This window comes from Cyprinus carpio, chromosome A24 (assembly GCF_018340385.1).
Source record: "Cyprinus carpio isolate SPL01 chromosome A24, ASM1834038v1, whole genome shotgun sequence".
NCBI classification, from domain to species: Eukaryota; Metazoa; Chordata; class Actinopteri; order Cypriniformes; family Cyprinidae; genus Cyprinus; species Cyprinus carpio.
This window is the reverse complement of record NC_056595.1, coordinates 21,097,783-21,114,911: the sequence shown is the minus strand read 5'-3', so window position 1 is coordinate 21,114,911 and position 17,129 is coordinate 21,097,783. Positions and strand designations below refer to the sequence as shown.

Here is a 17,129-nt window from a genome sequence, read left to right as displayed (position 1 = left end):
TGACCTATCCCTTTAAGTGTGACATCTTTGGTTCTCAGATTTTTAAAATGACAGATTGCATCAAGAAGCAGCTATTTGCGGAAAAAGCATCTGACCACAAAACTTTGACTGTTTCCTCAACTGAGATTTTGTGTGTAGGAAAGTGGTGTCGAGTAACAGCTGAATGAAGAGTTCTGGAGAATTAAGTAAGCCTCGCTCGGCTATGACATGAGTGATGAGTAATTATAGACTAGCTCGGGTTTAAGAATAGACTGCAGCTGGTGGCATCATTTCACGGGTTTGGACAGTCCATCTTAAGGTGGATCATCTTCCCCAGGTCACAACGTGGATGTCAAAATCATGCTTGAGGTCGATCTAAAAGCATTGTGGACATGGTTGTAGGCAAATTGCTCCCTCAGTTGTGAAATTTACCAAACTTGTTAATGGTAAAGCTGAAACCTTTTGTCCAAAGTTGGACAATCAGGTGATTATCAGTGATAGAACATCTTGGTATTGTTTGTGCTATTCTTTTTGTTAAAATATGGCCATGCCATTAGTTTCTCATTGAGGAAACATAGCTCTTTGTAAAATAAATATTGCGGTTGAGAATGAAGGGGGTTTCCATTATCTCAGCTGCACACGCATCTTCTAAAAATGACAAGGTGTCACCTTACTGTGGATATTTATAACGCTGAATTCATGGTGAGTTGGTTTGGTGCCTCCTTCCAACCCCTCTGCCCTCTTTTCCAGTCAATCCCTGTGTGTCTGGCCTTTGAACCTTGTGTTCCCTATATACAGGAAGGGTGGAGCTTCTATATTCTCCAGAACGTCCATGAAGCTCAAGTCAGAGGGCGAGTCTGTCTCATCCAAGTGTCTTCCAGGGCCCACCACGGCCCCACGATCCAGTAACCCATCCTATAACCCAATACCCCCTTGTGCACCAACAGAGATCCACCAAAGCAGGACCTGAGACCTTCAGCAGTTCTAGTCTAGAAACAAGCATGGCCGACAAACCGGGACTGGCAGGTGTGGCGGATGAGCCCAGTGCCCTGAACATCTTCACTCTGTTGGAGAGGGTGTCCGGGATCATAGACAATGTGCAAGCATGCCAGCAACGCATGGAGGAGAGGCAGCTGGAGCTGGAGAACAGCGTGAAGACCATCCAGGTGGACGTGGTGAAGTTGACGAAGGAGCACACGGCGACTAGTAGCACCGTGGAGAAACTTCTAGCGAAAACACGCAAGGTCAGCTGCCACGTCAAGGACGTCCGTGTACGAGTGGAGAAGCAGAACATACGTGTCAAGAAGGTGGAGGAAACCCAAGTCGAGCTGCTGAACAAAAACAAGTTCCGTGTTGTCATCTACCAGGTAAGACTCTTAACTTTTAGAGGCATGCAAATGTTTTCTTTTGGACAGGATTTTTGGGGTTGGATCTCTAAAGCAATTCCAATTTCGGAAACGTACCTTAGATCTCTAAATCAAGTCTAATTTAGGAAGTATACCTTACAATACTAGACCATTTTACTTCACTCATGGTTGAAACTCCATGCATTGATAATTTTTGACTCTGAGCTTGTCCTACAACATTTTAACTTGCGCAAATAGGGTTATCAAAGATAAGACAGATTATTTCAAGATACAAGGTGATCCAAGATAAATCCTGGTACATTAGAAAGTCATGTGGCCTACAGCCAAAAGCAATACAGCAGGAATGTTCTGCCAGTCCCCACTGAGAATGGAGGATTAGGTTGGTGGACATTTTATCTGATATGTGGCAGGATTTCTGGAGTAACACACAGATAAACCATGTAATGTGATCCACGAATGAGTAAAAATGAATTAATATACCCTCTTTAGTTAATAAGAGAATGAACTATGAAGCCTTATTTGGAAAACCGCTGAAACCGCTGAAAACCGCTGATTTCAGCTTAAGCTGAAATCAGATTAAGATCTATTACAGAATTATGACATCATGGAGGAATGTTTCATTGCTAAATGTGGAAATACTTTCATACATCTGCAATGGATTGGCTATTGTTTGAAATAGCTTGAGAATCATTTAGGAGCTTGTATTAGGACGGTCCAATTACTGTGTACAAAAGCACTTTATGCATAAAAATTAATAAAAATCAGCACAATTATTATTAACCCTATAATATTAATAATCATAATCCTATAGCAATAGGATATAACAAATAACAAGGGGATTTAAAAATAGGATTAAAAATGAAATGATTGACAATTTATCTAAAACCTTTTTAATAGGCTTAAGTTTAAGTCCGTTGCAAATATTCTGTAGTTAGGTTTGAATTTAAGACACTGCATTACTCAAATAAAATTCCACTTGTTGTTTTCAGATACATAATTATGGACAATTTACAATTACAGTGTTTTAGTTGAAGATTTATGTTAGTTTTCTAAAGATTTATCATAGGAAATAGGCTAGTGTTCTCCATTTTCCATATCATAGACCATTTTCTTGAGGACTAATAGGCAACTAGTGTACTTAAATTGGCTAATATTTTCTGTCTAACAATTTTACTTTTAATTAGTGCCCATGGGTTTGATCGTCTCTTGTACTGTGAGGAAAACAGCTGACAGATTTGTTCAGGGTTATTCTGAGAGCTGAACTGAAGCTTCATGTCCTAATATAGTGCTATCACGTCTGACAGAGTGATGGTTAAAAAACCTGTCGAAAGAGTCTTCAATAACCAAATGAACATTGGCCGTTTGTTATCAATAGTCTTTTACTTATATAATTTTTTTTATTATTATTATTTATTTTATTTGTGTATAAAGTGCAGTATTTATCAGAAGTGGTAACTGGTTTTAGTCCACGACTGAGTGAGTCATGTAACCTGATTTACTTATACTAGCTATTAGCATTTTTATATACTGAGCTATGTTATGTGTGTGTTATGCAGCAGCACACTATATTAATGTAATGTAAACCCTTTCGAAACACTTGCAATTTGATGGGTGTACAGCTTCACAACTCAACAGTTTGCTGTGCAGATATTGCCTAAGTGTTTTCATTTATGTATTTTTATTTTATTTTATTACTGTTATTCTCAACTTTTCTTAGAACCCATGTTTTACCTTACATTATGTTTGATATCAAATGGTGAACCTTCACCAAACGTAAAAGTATTTAATCGTTGTCTGGGTTTTCTCCTAGTGTCGGCAAATTATTAAACAGATTTCTGCCAACTTGTCAACTTGGATCACATGCGCCTTAATAACCAATCACATTACAGCCTTGACGTCATTAAATTTCAGTCAGAGTTGTGCGACACTCCATCGCCGTTTACAGATACCATTGGAATGAATGGGAAATGCAGCAAGCTGAATCCCACCTGTCGCAAAAAGTCAGGGACTTCTCTTATAAAACGGCATTTTTTCGGTGTAAAGATTACAGTGTAGTGAAGCCACTGACATCCATTAAAAAAAAAAATGGCCTCGTCTCCTTTCCTCCTTTCCCACGTACTGCCAAAAGTGGAAGCATTAGCATTTGCTTTACGCATTTTTTTTGGCTAAAGGTTGCAGGCTTGCCTTCTAGTGGCTTTGGTCTCTAGTATGCCTATTAAGACCTTAATTATCTGGTTAAGGTGTGTTTAATTTGTGTTGTAGCAGGACACTCCAGGAATGAGTTTGGAGAACCCTGATGTAAACTCATGGGATGGGTTGTTCATTATGTGCTTTTTTTTTTTTTGTCTTTTAAATAGTCTAAAACCATTTGATTAAAGGTCTCCACTGTGCTATATGTGGTAAAAGTATGGTAAATTTATTCTCTTCCCACAGGGAGATAACGAGGTCCCAGCTGTAGCTGCTCCTAAAGCATCTCCGAAGGGAGCAATGGGTGGAGACGCTCCCATAGACCCAGATGCCCCGGAGGCTCCGCTTCCCGACTCAGATGAGGAATACATGGTCGTTGAGGAGGCCGACTCGTCTACTGCTGCCAAACTAAAGAAGACCGGCCTGAAGCGCTTTGAAAGCCTGAAGCAGACCTTCTCCCGTGAGAACATGACTAAGACCAAAGAGAATCTGGGTACCAAGGTCAACAAGCTGGGTGAGCGCATAGTAACAGCAGAACGACGTGAGAAAATCCGCCAGTCTGGGGAACGGCTGAAACAGTCTGGTGAGCGTTTCAAGGAAACCATCACAAAAACCGTGCCAGCAAAACTCAACCTGAAGAAGGAAAGGACGGTGGCTGAAGGTCAGGAGGGAGCTGAAGGGACCACGGAAGGAACAGCACCCATCCCACCACCGAAGGGCCGCAAGGCCAGCCCTGGTGTGGCCTACTCAGAGCCAACGGAGAAACAAGAAGGTCCAGATGAGGGCAAGGGCGAGGAATCGGAAGTGCCAATGTATGATATGAAGCAGCTTTCTTAAGCTGCAAGCCTTGACAGTCACATTTGGGAAAGACAATTGTACAGATATGAATTTGATTATGGAGAACTTGAAGGTGGAAAAATTGGGAAAATCAGAGATCTTGCTTCTAAGCATGAATTAGTGGATGGTTCTTACGACAACTGAATGAACGAAATAAGGAAGTTATACATTACAAACAATACCCAGAGTATTTTTTTTTTTTGTGATTTTCTTGTTTACATCTATTATGGACTATGAAGGGTTATGAATGCTAAATAAATGTACTGAGATGACTAGGCTATGGTTTTCAATTTAAGTTAATCTAAAAACATGGTGCACTCAGTGATTTTCTTTGTCTTTATACTGCCACCTATGGGAGTGGATGCAGCATCATGAAAATTCAAGGTAGGAGATGATAAAAGACCCAGTTCATGCAGAATAAAACAGATTTTTTGTAAGACACTGATGTCTATATTCATTCTTCAGGGGTAAATGTTGAGGAAAAGTGACTGAGTGCACCTTTTACGAATTGACATTATCTGTTAGGTGTGTGTAAAAATATTTGTAAGAAATTTCTCTGAATAGCGGAATTTACAAATGATTCAAAGAGTGCATTTTGGGATTTTTCTGGAGAACTTCACATATATTGTGGTGTGGACTGACATCCAGCATGTCAAGAGTGAATGAGTTTAGAATTAAATTTAGATGTTGTAGTGTTTTTTGGAATATAACTACCTGTGCAGACAAGTCATTTATAAACAATATTTTTCTGTTCCATTCTGTGTAAACTCTGAAAAACAACTTTTGCAGTCTAAATTTTTAAATAAACATATTAACTCAATCAGCTGGTTTCTGAAGAGTTTCTGGTAGAAATGCATTTAGTGTATTAGTAATCAAGACTCATTTAAAAGAGCTTTGCAATCAGTCTGACTTCTAAGGATCTCAGTAGTAAAATAAAGTGTTGCTGTATGGAACTTTTTTCCTTTTATGCAGGTGTCTAACCTTTTTTTATTGGGGGATGGAGAAAATCATCACAGACAACATGGTTGTAATGACAATAAAAATCCTGGACTGGCACCATGAGATTGTCTTTAGAATGTTTGTTTTGATCACACTTTGAGCTTTATGATGTGCTTGATAAATACATGGGTTAATAAAGAATACTACACTCAAAAACACTAGTTGTAATAGAACAATAATGTTTCTTCTATATTATTTTTGCCATATATACACATAGTTTGGACACCGCTGCTGTGCTGTTAAAGTGAATTAGCATAAATGCACTGCAAAAATAGCAATCCCAGATAGTAGACTACTAAAGAGGCATTTCTGAATAGTTAAAGAAAAACTGCTACATTCAGCAGCATGTGTAAATAATTGTGTATATTTCACTTTTTTTTTTTTTTTTTTTTGCTGCTTTCAAACAAGGAGAAAACAAAAATACATATTTCACAATAAAATCCCTTCCATCTCATGTGAAAATTCAATAACAATTTCAACACTCCAAAGCAGAATGGCAAAATAAGATATAAAACAAAAGTCTCAGTACATTAAAAATAAAAAAAAAAGAGTAGTCATATGTCATTTTTGTAACTTAAAAAAATATATAAACTTTATTAAAACCCCATTAATAATTAAATGAAAATAAGAAATGTTGTCTTGACTTTTCTTTTTTTTCTCTAAAAACTAAAGTAATAAAATTTTTAAAATTAAGTAATTCCATTTTTTTTTTTTTTTTAGTTAACTATAATAACTATGATAACTCTGCTTCCAGCTTGCCCTAGTTCCCCATTTTATTCTAAATCTTAATAAAAATATATATAAGAAAATATTTCTGATTTTTTTCAGTAATTGCTCTTAGGATTATTCTTATAAACATCTTTAATAAACTTTAAGAAAGAATTTTTCAAAAGAAAATCTTCATTAATACGGTCCCAGGTCTGTTAGTGTAAGCCAGTCTTGATTTTTTGTTAATAACATCTGAAACAGCCAAACCTATTATCCACAAACTTATGGCCACATATTGTCTTAATGTATTCTTCCCCTGAATACCTTTGGTGATGATTCTGTCAATTTTGCATTTTTCTTGTCCAACCCAGCACCATCCAGATAGAGGCCATAGATGTAGACCCCACCCATATCTCCTGGTGGGCGCCTGTGACATCTTCCTTCATCATGCGAGTGACATCGTTGAGTAGGATGATGGTGTCTAGGGCCCAGCCTTTAGACAGATTCATTTGAGTGGTCTCTTAATGCATCGCTATTAGGAACCCCTTTAATGAAGTACAGTATGCTAATAGAGAAACCTGAATTAAATGAAACCTGAACCTGAATCAAATGATATAATTGACCCACCTGTAGATTGAAAAACACTGTGAGCCAAAACTGATGAGGTCAACCACTGAAGGTCCAGTTGTGGAACTTCTGGTTCCTCTCAAGGAGTTCGGTGAACCAGAAACTCAGTGATGCAGCTTCCCAAGAGATCTTCTGCCAGGACTTTGGAACACGAGTATCATACATGCCATCCAGAGCTTCCCTGAGATTTTCTCAAACATTATTATAGTCCCTTTGGGATTAAAAAAATCACTGGGTTACAATACAAGCATATTTTTCTAGACATTTCTGATGGCATTGTTAATATTTCTCTTCTTATTATTAAAACCGTGAATTTATTTTCGGTACTGCGGATGAAAGTTTCCAGAACTCACCATCAATGGCAAGTTTAAGGTCAGTGAGGGTACTGTGGACACGACCAATGACGCGCTGCATTCTATCATACTCTTGACGATGAAATATAGTCATTGGCTGGAACACTCCCATTTTTTGTCGGTTACTCCTCACCTGCATAGAGTCATTTAAAAGTTTATGGTCTGCATTTAAATAAGACACAAATATGCTTTAAACCATAGCTTAATAAAGAGGTGGCCCAATAACTGCCTCTTCACCTCGTGTGGTACATAGTCAGCAGGAAGTTTTTGTCTTTGTGTTGGATTTGAGGATGCTGCTCAGGCTTTCATTAGCCATGTTGGTCTGGTAGGTGATGTCAGCATTGGAATGGAGGCCAAATACCTACTGGATGAAATTAAAATCAATAGGCTATAGGTTCTGGGACCATCCAGCTGCCCCATCAAACCCCATAGAAAATAATAATGATAATTATTACACCTCAGGTGTATCAACCAATGGTAGAGTATCGATACGTGCATGGTAATCCTGTAGCATCTTGGCCTTTGGTATAGTATATCCTTTATAGAAACAGAACTTGTCCCCAAACTTGTTCTCACTAAACCAGATACGGGGTGAATGTATTGAGCAGGCGTTTGACAATATCATCCGTGACACGTCCACCATACTGCACCTACAGAACCAATAGTAAAAATACAGCATGTTGCTAAAAGCTGCGTCTCAGTTTGGAGTCTGCGTCCACTGGAGGTCGCATTTGACGGTTGCATATGTCATTGAAGTGTTGTCATTTAAGAAAAGTAAAAGTAAAAAAAAAAAAAAAAACACAATGGCAGGTATATACTGTACCTCTCCCTGCATGTATCGCAGGCAAGTCCAGTTCACTCCCCTCTTGATGATGATATCATCCAGGTGGTTCTGCACAAACTGAACACTGGACGTGAAATCAGCCTGGTTGAACTCATAGGGAATGTTCCAGCCAAGTGGAGCAAATTTGCATCTCTCCTTTAGAGGGAATATGACAATGGGCACAACAGGTCTTAAATGGCTTTTCTGAAATCATACTTCTTTAAATAGAATTTGTTTATAAAAAATAATATAATGTTAATGTTATTGAATATCTTATAAATAAAAAATCATTATATTGTTTTAAATTCTTTCCGGGGTAGGGTATCCCAAATGGGGCTTTATGAGTTTATTAAAAACTAAAAATGTTCAGCTGCTCTGACCTGGACTGTGGTGTGGAGGAAGGCCACAGCGTAGAAAAGAGGTCTCCACTGAGGCATGTTGGAGTAACTGTCTCTAAACCTTCATCCAGGAACTCTAATCTCAGATGGCAGTTCTGCAGAAGTAACCAGCCTCCATCAGACATGCTCTGGGCCAGAAGCCTTCTTGGATGTACTTCCTGTCCCTGTCCCATGGAGATAGGCTTGCAAGGAACACCCTGAAAACAACAAGAAAACTGTTGAGCAACATTTGGATCTCAAACGTCATCAATCAAACCTTCACATCAAGTTATATCATATTTTAAATGCAACAAGTGAGACTGCAAATTAATATGAAGGTGGCACTAGTCTGTACAAATTGTTTGACATACAAATATTTGACTTTTATCTTTGTATTATTGTATTGTATTTATTTTACAATATTTGACTTTGAAGACTTCCTAGCATGCATTCTCTATATTTAGTCTTGTGAATAACACACACACACACACACACACACACATGGTCAGTGAGAGGTCAGTGACTTCTTGTCACTGCTTTGAATTAGTCTCAGCAGCTGTTAAATGCATGTTGTTATGCTATAAATAATTAACATTATATGCATGTTCAATTTTATGGTTAATTAAACACAATATTCAAAGTTGAAATTTAAACCAATCACTGCCAGTAGTGAGACAGTGTTTGCAAACCAAGAATCACATTACAGTAAGATTCAATTTCTTAATCTTGTTTTTACATGTAATATGGAATCTTTGGACAATTAATATTTCACCACAGTACAACATGTGAGTGCTGCCTTTAAAATAGTATCTCACATAATTCAGTGAGTGATGGGGGGTGAACAGGTGTACTGGGAAAGCTACAGTATGCATTTAACTCATTAGTTGATTCAAGTGGTTGAATCAATAATTGTCAATGCCTCTTAAATATTTGACACTGCATCAGTGTTGTTTTCATTACCTAAAACTACTAAAAAACAGAAATATTAACAGAAATAAAATAGAATATAAAAAACGTAAAATTTCAGTTAGTTGTGAAGGCAAAATAACTAAACTTCAAATTAAATAAAAAAATGAATGAAAACAAAGCATTTAAAGGGGTCATGAAATGATAAACCAAATTTGCCTTGATCTTTTGGAATATAAGAGGTCTTTGTACCATTTAAACGTCCTGCAAGTTTCATAGCTTAAGACGTCCTCCCCATTATAAACGAGCCATTATTTAATCAAGCTCTAAATACAGCTCGTTTCTGGAGCCCATGGTAAGAAGTGACGTCACGGTGCGAAGTGACGTTCCAACCAGTTGCATATGACCGCCTCCAGCACAAGACAACTAAACGCGCGCCTCACAAGTGTTCAGTTCGACGGACAGCGAGTGGGTCTGTGTACAGGAAAATTACAATGCCATGCAGATGTGCTCAAATTGCAAGAGCCATCGCTTCGAATGCCTTACCCGTAAATAAACAGTTACGCTCAATCCACAAATGTTCTGGCTGGGGATGTTAATAATTGATCCATAGGCACTGTCGTTAACCAATTATAACTGCGGGTGTTAACACTGAACTCTTAAAGGGGAAACAACCCAAAATCAGACTGTTTGAATCAAAGGATGAGAAACAGGGTGGGAAAATGTCATAATTCACCACATTTTAAAAGTTTTTTAAAAAAAAAACTACAGTAATACTATAATTGCACCTAGGGGACCGTAATAATAAAATAAACAAACCCATGTCATGACCCCTTTAAGAAAACAAAAACTAATAAAAATCACTAAAACAAAAAATTACAACTTTCAAACTAAAATAAAAAATGAAAATGTAAAAATAAAATGTAATATACATAAAAATATTCGTAAATACTAAGAAAGTACAGTAATGTCACTAAAATAGCATTGCTCTGAATCTTAAACTTATACAGGAGAAAGTATTTAAACCCAGAAAAAAGGTTTTTCTGCACCTGTGCAATGGTGTGGTCAGGACAACAGCTTCGTATCAGCAGCAGTTTGCGGAATGCATCCAGTTGGCCCTCATAACCATCAGGAAGAGGAGTCTCCTCTGGTGTGGCCTCAACAATTCAGCTCTTCCAGGCATAGTCATTGCAGGCCACCTGGGTTAGGAGAGCAGTGAAATGAGGCAGGCTGCACAACTGCACTAGATTTAGCCACGTTGTGTCCAGGATCCGGTGCCTTGGCTTGGGCTTGACAGAGTTTAGATCCAGAGATGCTCTGCCAGCAAGAAGGTTAAAAAAAATATTACTTGGCCTGAAATAAGTTCTAAAATGGATAATATTTTCAGATTATACTGAAGCTAACTGCTGTTAAAATGAATTGTGATATTGAGATAAACAGTAAACTGAAAGTAGACAACATCTGCCACAAATTATGGTTCAAATCTTTGATGAAGGTCTGAAACTCATTGTGGGAAACAGTTTTGGCTTGTAGGTATATTTTTAAAGTCAGAAGCAGCGTAAAAAGGAACCTGTGATCTTCATAGAGTCATCGAGCCGTATATTGAAACACTTCAAAAGTGAGATACTCCATGATGTTGTCTTGTCTTTTAGCTGTAACGTGGGACTTTGGCAACTTCTCTATCGATGTATCAAAGATGCACAAAAACTGACATAGTGAAGTTTGGTACATCACATTGACCAGGCTCATCCACAATAAGGAAATAGAGGATGCTCCCCCTGGTGGCCACTGGACGGTACCCCTTCGAGTGTGGTTTATGTTAATTTCAGTCTCTGCAGCAACTGTTAGCTTTTGACTTAACTAGGGATGGCAGGAGATTTTAGCTATCAAAACAGAATTGTGATTCTGTGAAGTCATTTTAAAAGCACATGACTATAACTGAAAAAAGTACCTCCTGTGAAATAGTCTTGGTGACTCTGAGCACCTCAATAAGTGACTCATCCTCCACTAGAGAGCCCTGAATGCTGGTTAACTTGCACAGAAGATTGCTCTCCAACTCCTGCATCTTCTGCTTGTTTGATGTCACTTCCTCCAAGAGCTTCACTCGTTCAGCCACCATTTCCTTGATTGGAAAATAATTAAGTCAATATTACTGTACATCTGAAAGCTATGCTATTTATTTATTGCTTGCTTGTTTGCACAGAATGCGAAATCTAGTTCATTAATTTATAATGTTTAAAACTTGTATATCAGAACAGGGTTGTTATAATTAATTAAAATTAAAGCTAAAATTAAAACTATTAAAAAAAAATATTAACTGAAATAAAATAAGTGTAGTGCAGTTCAAAAGTTTGGGGTCGGTAAGATTTTTTAATGCTTTTAAAAGAATTCTCTTTAGCTCACCAAGGCTGCATTTATTAAATCAAAAATACAGTAAAACAGTAATATTGTAAAATATGATTACACTTTGAAATAATTATTTTCAATAAATATATTTTAAAATGTAATTTACTCCTGTGATAGCAAAGTTGAATTTTCAGGGCAGTTTTCAGTGTCAAATGACCCTTCAGAAATCATTCTAATATTCTGATTTGGCAGCTTTAGCGAAATGTATTACTATTATCTATGCTGGAAACAGTTGTTCTGCTTAATATTTTTGTAGAAACCATGATTATTTATTTATTTATTTTTAGAATTATTGGATGAATAGAAAGTTCAATAGAATAGCATTTGTTTTAAATAGAAAAGTTTATTACAATGCTAAAGTCTTACTGTCACTTTTGATAAATCCATTGATTCCTTGCTGAATAAATGTGTTGATTTCTTTAAAAAAATAATAATAATAATAATTTTACTGACCCCAAAATTTTGAATGGTAGTGTACATAAAATACATTGCAAGAGCTAAACAATATTAATGTAGCTCAACATTTCATTTGCTTTGAAGCATACTGACCACAAGAGTGCACCGTTTTCTAATCATTTGGACCACTGTGTGCTGCATGTGTTGCCACACTCTCCAGGGCACTCTCCAGGTGGAGACCAGGGCAGCTAGAGAGCACACCTCTTCCGGGAACCCTCTTTCTGAGCAAATATAACCACTGGCCAGTGTTTGAAAGATCTCATCTATGGAGGAGTTGGATGGCAGAGTGCAGTTAAACACACAGAACTGGTGTTTGAGTTGTTGGGGTATATCACCTCCAGGGTGAATCATGGCAGCCACCAGATGCAAGTCGACTACGCTGATGAATTCCCTAGATATTAATTCAATAAGCCTACTCAAGCTTTATTTTTATATAACTATATTATATATTATATAACTCAAGCTTTATTTCATGATACTCAAAAATAACTGTGACTGTGCATCAGAGATTACCTGTAATAAATCAATTGTTTGCTTGAAGTACATACACTCAAGCAGCTGCATTTTGGGGGAAACCCCAGTGAAGACAAAAGTCATCAAATCCTGAGGAAAACAGTCAGTAGTCTGTGCAAGGGCTTTTTTTTAAAACTGTGTACAAAATCCTCTCTGACCTTTCCATAAGCAATGGCAAAAAATCAATAGAGCTTTTCATATTCATAATGTCTTAAATGGTTTTAAAAGCGTTGTATTGATCTATTTTTATATTGATGTTTTACACACTTTACATTACTAGATATCTCTCAAAATGTAACTAAATATTCTTGTTATAACAGTTATGCTGTACTCCAATAATTTATGGATCAGAGAGCATGTGAAATAATGTCCACGTCTAGTTGTCACCTGATAGATAGAGCTGAAGGAGGCCAGCAGCACTTCAGCCTGTGTTGCTGGGATCTTTTTCAGCTAGGCCTGCAGTATGGGTTACCAGTCCAGAACAGAGGAGCTCATAAAGACCATTCCATTGTGAGACACAGTGGCAGGAGCATTGTCGATGTTGTGTGGCTCAAATACCACCTTGCAGTTGGGAGCCATTGGTATTGGGTCTCCATTTGCCAGGGTGAGGGTTTTGTTGTTGTCTAAGATGGAGTTGAGGTTTTCAATCCAGATAGCATCGACTGGACCATCAAGAACAATCCATATGTGTTCTCCCTGTAAAATGTTTTACCATGGATCATGGAATAATGAGAACCATAAATATTTGACTGATGACAAATTACAGAAAACTGCTTATTGCTAATAGAGTCAAAGTTAAAGGTTACAAAAACATGTCATTCATTTACTTCTCTCACCTTCTTGGCCTGTAAAGTTTTCCTCCAGTGTGGAGAAGACACCATCTGTCCAATCATTTGTGGCCACATCCAATGTGACAAACATCTGGGAGGTAGTAATAGCCTAGGGATTCAACCTCATTTCTTTGTGTGGACTTCCATGGTCTGTCATGGCTTTCATTAGAGTGTGGATACATGTGGTCTTTCCTGTTCCACTGGGACCAAGTGTCATCATACCTAAACACAGAAAATAAAGAGATGGTGTGAGGACAGCAGTGTCCTCATGAGCAAAACTGTGTATGCCTACAGCCAGGGCATATGACAAAACTCATCCCTATAATAAAAAAAAAAAAAAAATAAAACGCCTCATGGTGGGTGTGCAATCAGTCCGGCTTCTTCAGCTTGTTTGGTAATAGCAGCTTCCAGCTCTATACATACAGTGCATTCATAGTTTTAGGGCTTTGAGTAAGTGTAGCAGCAATGGTGTTGTTGTACCTCATTAGTGCCTGTTGTAATAAACAGCTTCTTCTGTCAGGTTTCCAATTTGTAGTATCTATCTAAGAATGGGACTGTAGAGAAATACAGGCCGGCCAATTTTTTTAATATCATACTTTTAGGACGTTTTGCAGTCACCATCAAGTCATGTGTTTTACCCTTTCTGAGACTTGGAAGAAGAAGACTCTTTGAACCAATAGATAACAATACATACAAACACACAAAACTCAAAAACAAACATACAAACATTAATATATGCCATAGGGCTGCACGATGTGTCGTTTAAGCATCGATATCGCGATATACGAATCCACGATAGTCACATCGCAGGATGTGTGATGTAGGCTGTCGTAGTTGATCCGTTATTCATTAACCGTACGGGCCAGCTGCTCCCCGCCCCTTGACGAATGTGATTCGGGGATTAATTGCACAGCTTAACCATCATAGAGTGAAAGTTTATCATTTGCATGTGTTTTTAAGTCCTGTCAGTTTAACGGCGCATATAAGAATGAGCAGAGAGAGAGAGAGAGAGCGAGCGAGCCCCGGCCGCGCGCGCTCACCTTCACCCGTCTTCAAACAACACGAGCGTCTTGCTCTCTCTCTCCCTCGCGCATATTAATCAAAATCAATTGACACGATGCTGTCGAACAAAAAAAAAAAAAAAAAAAAAAACACACCTATCCAGTGATGAAATGTTTTCTGTGTTGTCAAATCTTGTGCGATATCCTAAACTGCCGAGATAATTACACAACGCGTGCCGTACACGTCTGATTCACGAACTAATGATTCCTTTGAACCGATTCAATTTAATGAATGGTTTAAACAACTGATCTGTCCAACACTGAACTCACGAGACGTCAGAATCGGTGTATAAAAAAAAAAATCGGTAACACTTTACAATAATGTTCTATTTATTAAACTATTTAACTACATTAGTTAACATTTACTATTAGTAAACTGCACTTCTACAACATTGTTCATTTCAACATTTAGGCTATAGCCTTCATTGTTGATATCAAAAGTTGTACAGTATTTGTTAACATAGTTAATGCACTGTGAAGAAACATTACCAACAATGAACAGCTGTGTTTTTATAAACTAAGATAAACAAAGATTAATAAATATAGTAACAAAAGTATTGCTCGTGGTAAGTTCATGTTAGTTAATGTTAACAATTCAAACCATATCCTAAAGTTACAAACAAATAATTTACTCTAAATAATACTCTGATGTTTAAATCATTTAAAATGAGAATGTAAGTGTGCTCACCCCATTTTTGTTTGTAAGAAAAAATTAGATTAGATTTCATATCGCAATATATATCGCAGAAAAATAAAACACATCAATTTCAATTCTTACCAAAATAGTACAAACATAACACATACACACATTAATATGTGGCAACCACATGTTTTGTGATTCTGAGGACATTAGTAGTAAGTGTAGTTTTACACACCTTATCATCCTAGATGATAGTCTCCTCGACTTCGGTGTCCCCCAGACTGATCACCTCTGGAATGACTGAGACGATGTACATGTGTCATGCAAGCAAGCTGAAGAAGCTACTCTACACTCATCTTTGAGAGCTTTGACTTCGGGCTTCATCTCATATCATCACACATCTCATACCATAAAAGAGCGCATCCATGACAAGTCATGTCAGCTTAAGTGCAAACTACAGAAATTTGCCTAATGATTTGATAAGCCAGTATGTAAAAAAAAGTTCATTGAAAAAATATGGAATGCCAGACTATAAATAAACCACAAACAAAATAATCTATTATTTCATCAAATAAATATAAATTAAAATAATAATAATTACTAACAGAAGTGACTGTCTGGGATATAGAATCTGGTGTTGCCTGATTGATCTTTTGCGCTCCAATTCTTCTGTGTCTACGCCAGGTACTTCTGTCCCAGGATCGGCTGTCTCTTCCTCTGTGCAACTGGCATCAGTAGGGAGAGATGTTTCATTTTCTGACATTTTTTGAGACTCTCTTCCAGGGACTCTCTTCCTCTCTTCTGTTCCCAAGAACTTTTAATGAGCCATTTTTTTATCACTCATGGACACCCAGGTTTTACTCTGCACTTACAGTATATGAATATAATTGAATGTCATTGCTAAAATATGTACAGTTTAGTGTTCCTGTCTGTAAAATTTAGCGGGAGATTTTACCCGCGTGCGACTTTTTAGGAAGATTAACGTTAGGTTACATGCGTTTAAATTTGAACCCTTTGTCAGCAGGAGTTTTGTTTAACTGACATAACGAACATCCAAATGTAAATCAATGGGACTTTTTGGGAATCATGCCATACACTAAAAATGTACTTCCAATTAATAAGAAAAACTGCAGGATTCTAAGTCAGGTCAAGCTCAAAGACTGTGCCAGTTGTGGTGGCTTGAAAGATCTTGGTCAGCCAGAAATATGCAAGTCTATATGGGACTTCTGGGGACTTTTGATCGTAAGTACACCTATTTTTTTACAGTAAAAAAAACAAACCCTAAGTAAACCTTAACATAGCTTTTACAGGACAACATAATAACAGTGAAATAACATATTTTATCAACAAAGTCTTCACTAAAAAAACAAATAATACCTCCTTGATGCTCAAAATAGCTCCTTGGACGGTTAGGCTGCGTCAATCAAACAATTGAACTAGCGACGGTTTAAAAGGTTAAAGTTTGTACCATTCGTGGCATAATTTACCTCAAATTCACTTTAAAGTTTTAGAAAAAACGTATTAAGAATAAATTTTCATATTATTTTCCCTTTGCTGCTCACTAAGAGCACTCACACCTCGACCGAGAATCTGTGAACAAACTGAAAGCCTGCGGCTAAGTTTATTGTTGCTATGGTAACTGACGCGCGAGCGGGAGACGCGCAAAAAGAAACAACAATACAAGATGAACATGAGCCTGTTCGAAGGAACGTTTCATTATTATTACATTAATTATAGGAATAAATTATGCATTAATTCACCTAAATAAAAAAATAAAAAATACACAGCAGAGATACGCTATGTAATTGCGCATATTGAATAAGATGACGTATCATTTGCATATTAAAAATTGATAAAATCACAATAAATATGTATTTGTACAATTTCCAAAACAAATTTTCATTTTTCCAAAACGAAAAACCTACAAAACCTCTTTCTTTCTTTTGAATCAGCAAGGTGCATTTAGTGTCAGATGACATCACAAAAATTGCACAAGCTGTAAGTGGCTACACACACACACACACACCCACACACACCCACAAATATGGGAGCGTTGTGAT

The 17,129-nt window shown here is 37.2% G+C and overlaps 1 protein-coding gene and 1 pseudogene across 2 annotated transcripts; one reads left to right on the top strand and one right to left on the bottom strand.

The window, feature by feature from the left end:
- Positions 1-16: 16 nt before the first annotated feature.
- cavin4b (caveolae associated protein 4b) lies at positions 17-5,432 on the top strand. Of its 2 annotated transcripts, XR_006153492.1 has the most exons (3): positions 17-1,346; positions 3,780-4,816; positions 4,864-5,432. XR_006153492.1 is itself a non-coding variant. In XM_042714628.1 (2 exons), exons 1-2 carry the CDS (start codon positions 981-983, stop codon positions 4,368-4,370), a joined length of 957 nt encoding a protein of 318 aa, XP_042570562.1. In that variant the 5' UTR covers positions 17-980; the 3' UTR covers positions 4,371-5,432. The 2 variants fall into 2 exon arrangements, 1 of the variants encoding a protein (XP_042570562.1); XM_042714628.1 differs by having other exon boundaries at positions 3,780-5,432.
- A 945-nt stretch (positions 5,433-6,377) lies between these two features.
- LOC109082371 lies at positions 6,378-12,532 on the bottom strand (annotated as a pseudogene).
- Between the last annotated feature and the right edge of the window lie 4,597 nt (positions 12,533-17,129).

What these genes read in the sequence shown, in the direction of transcription:
- cavin4b (XM_042714628.1), top strand. Translation starts at nt 981, where the DNA reads ATGGCCGACAAACCGGGACTGGCAGGTGTGGCGGATGAGCCCAGTGCC. An exon ending in TCCGTGTTGTCATCTACCAG is followed by an intron (nt 1,347 to 3,779) that starts GTAAGACTCTTA and finishes CTCTTCCCACAG; the next exon opens with GGAGATAACGAGGTCCCAGC.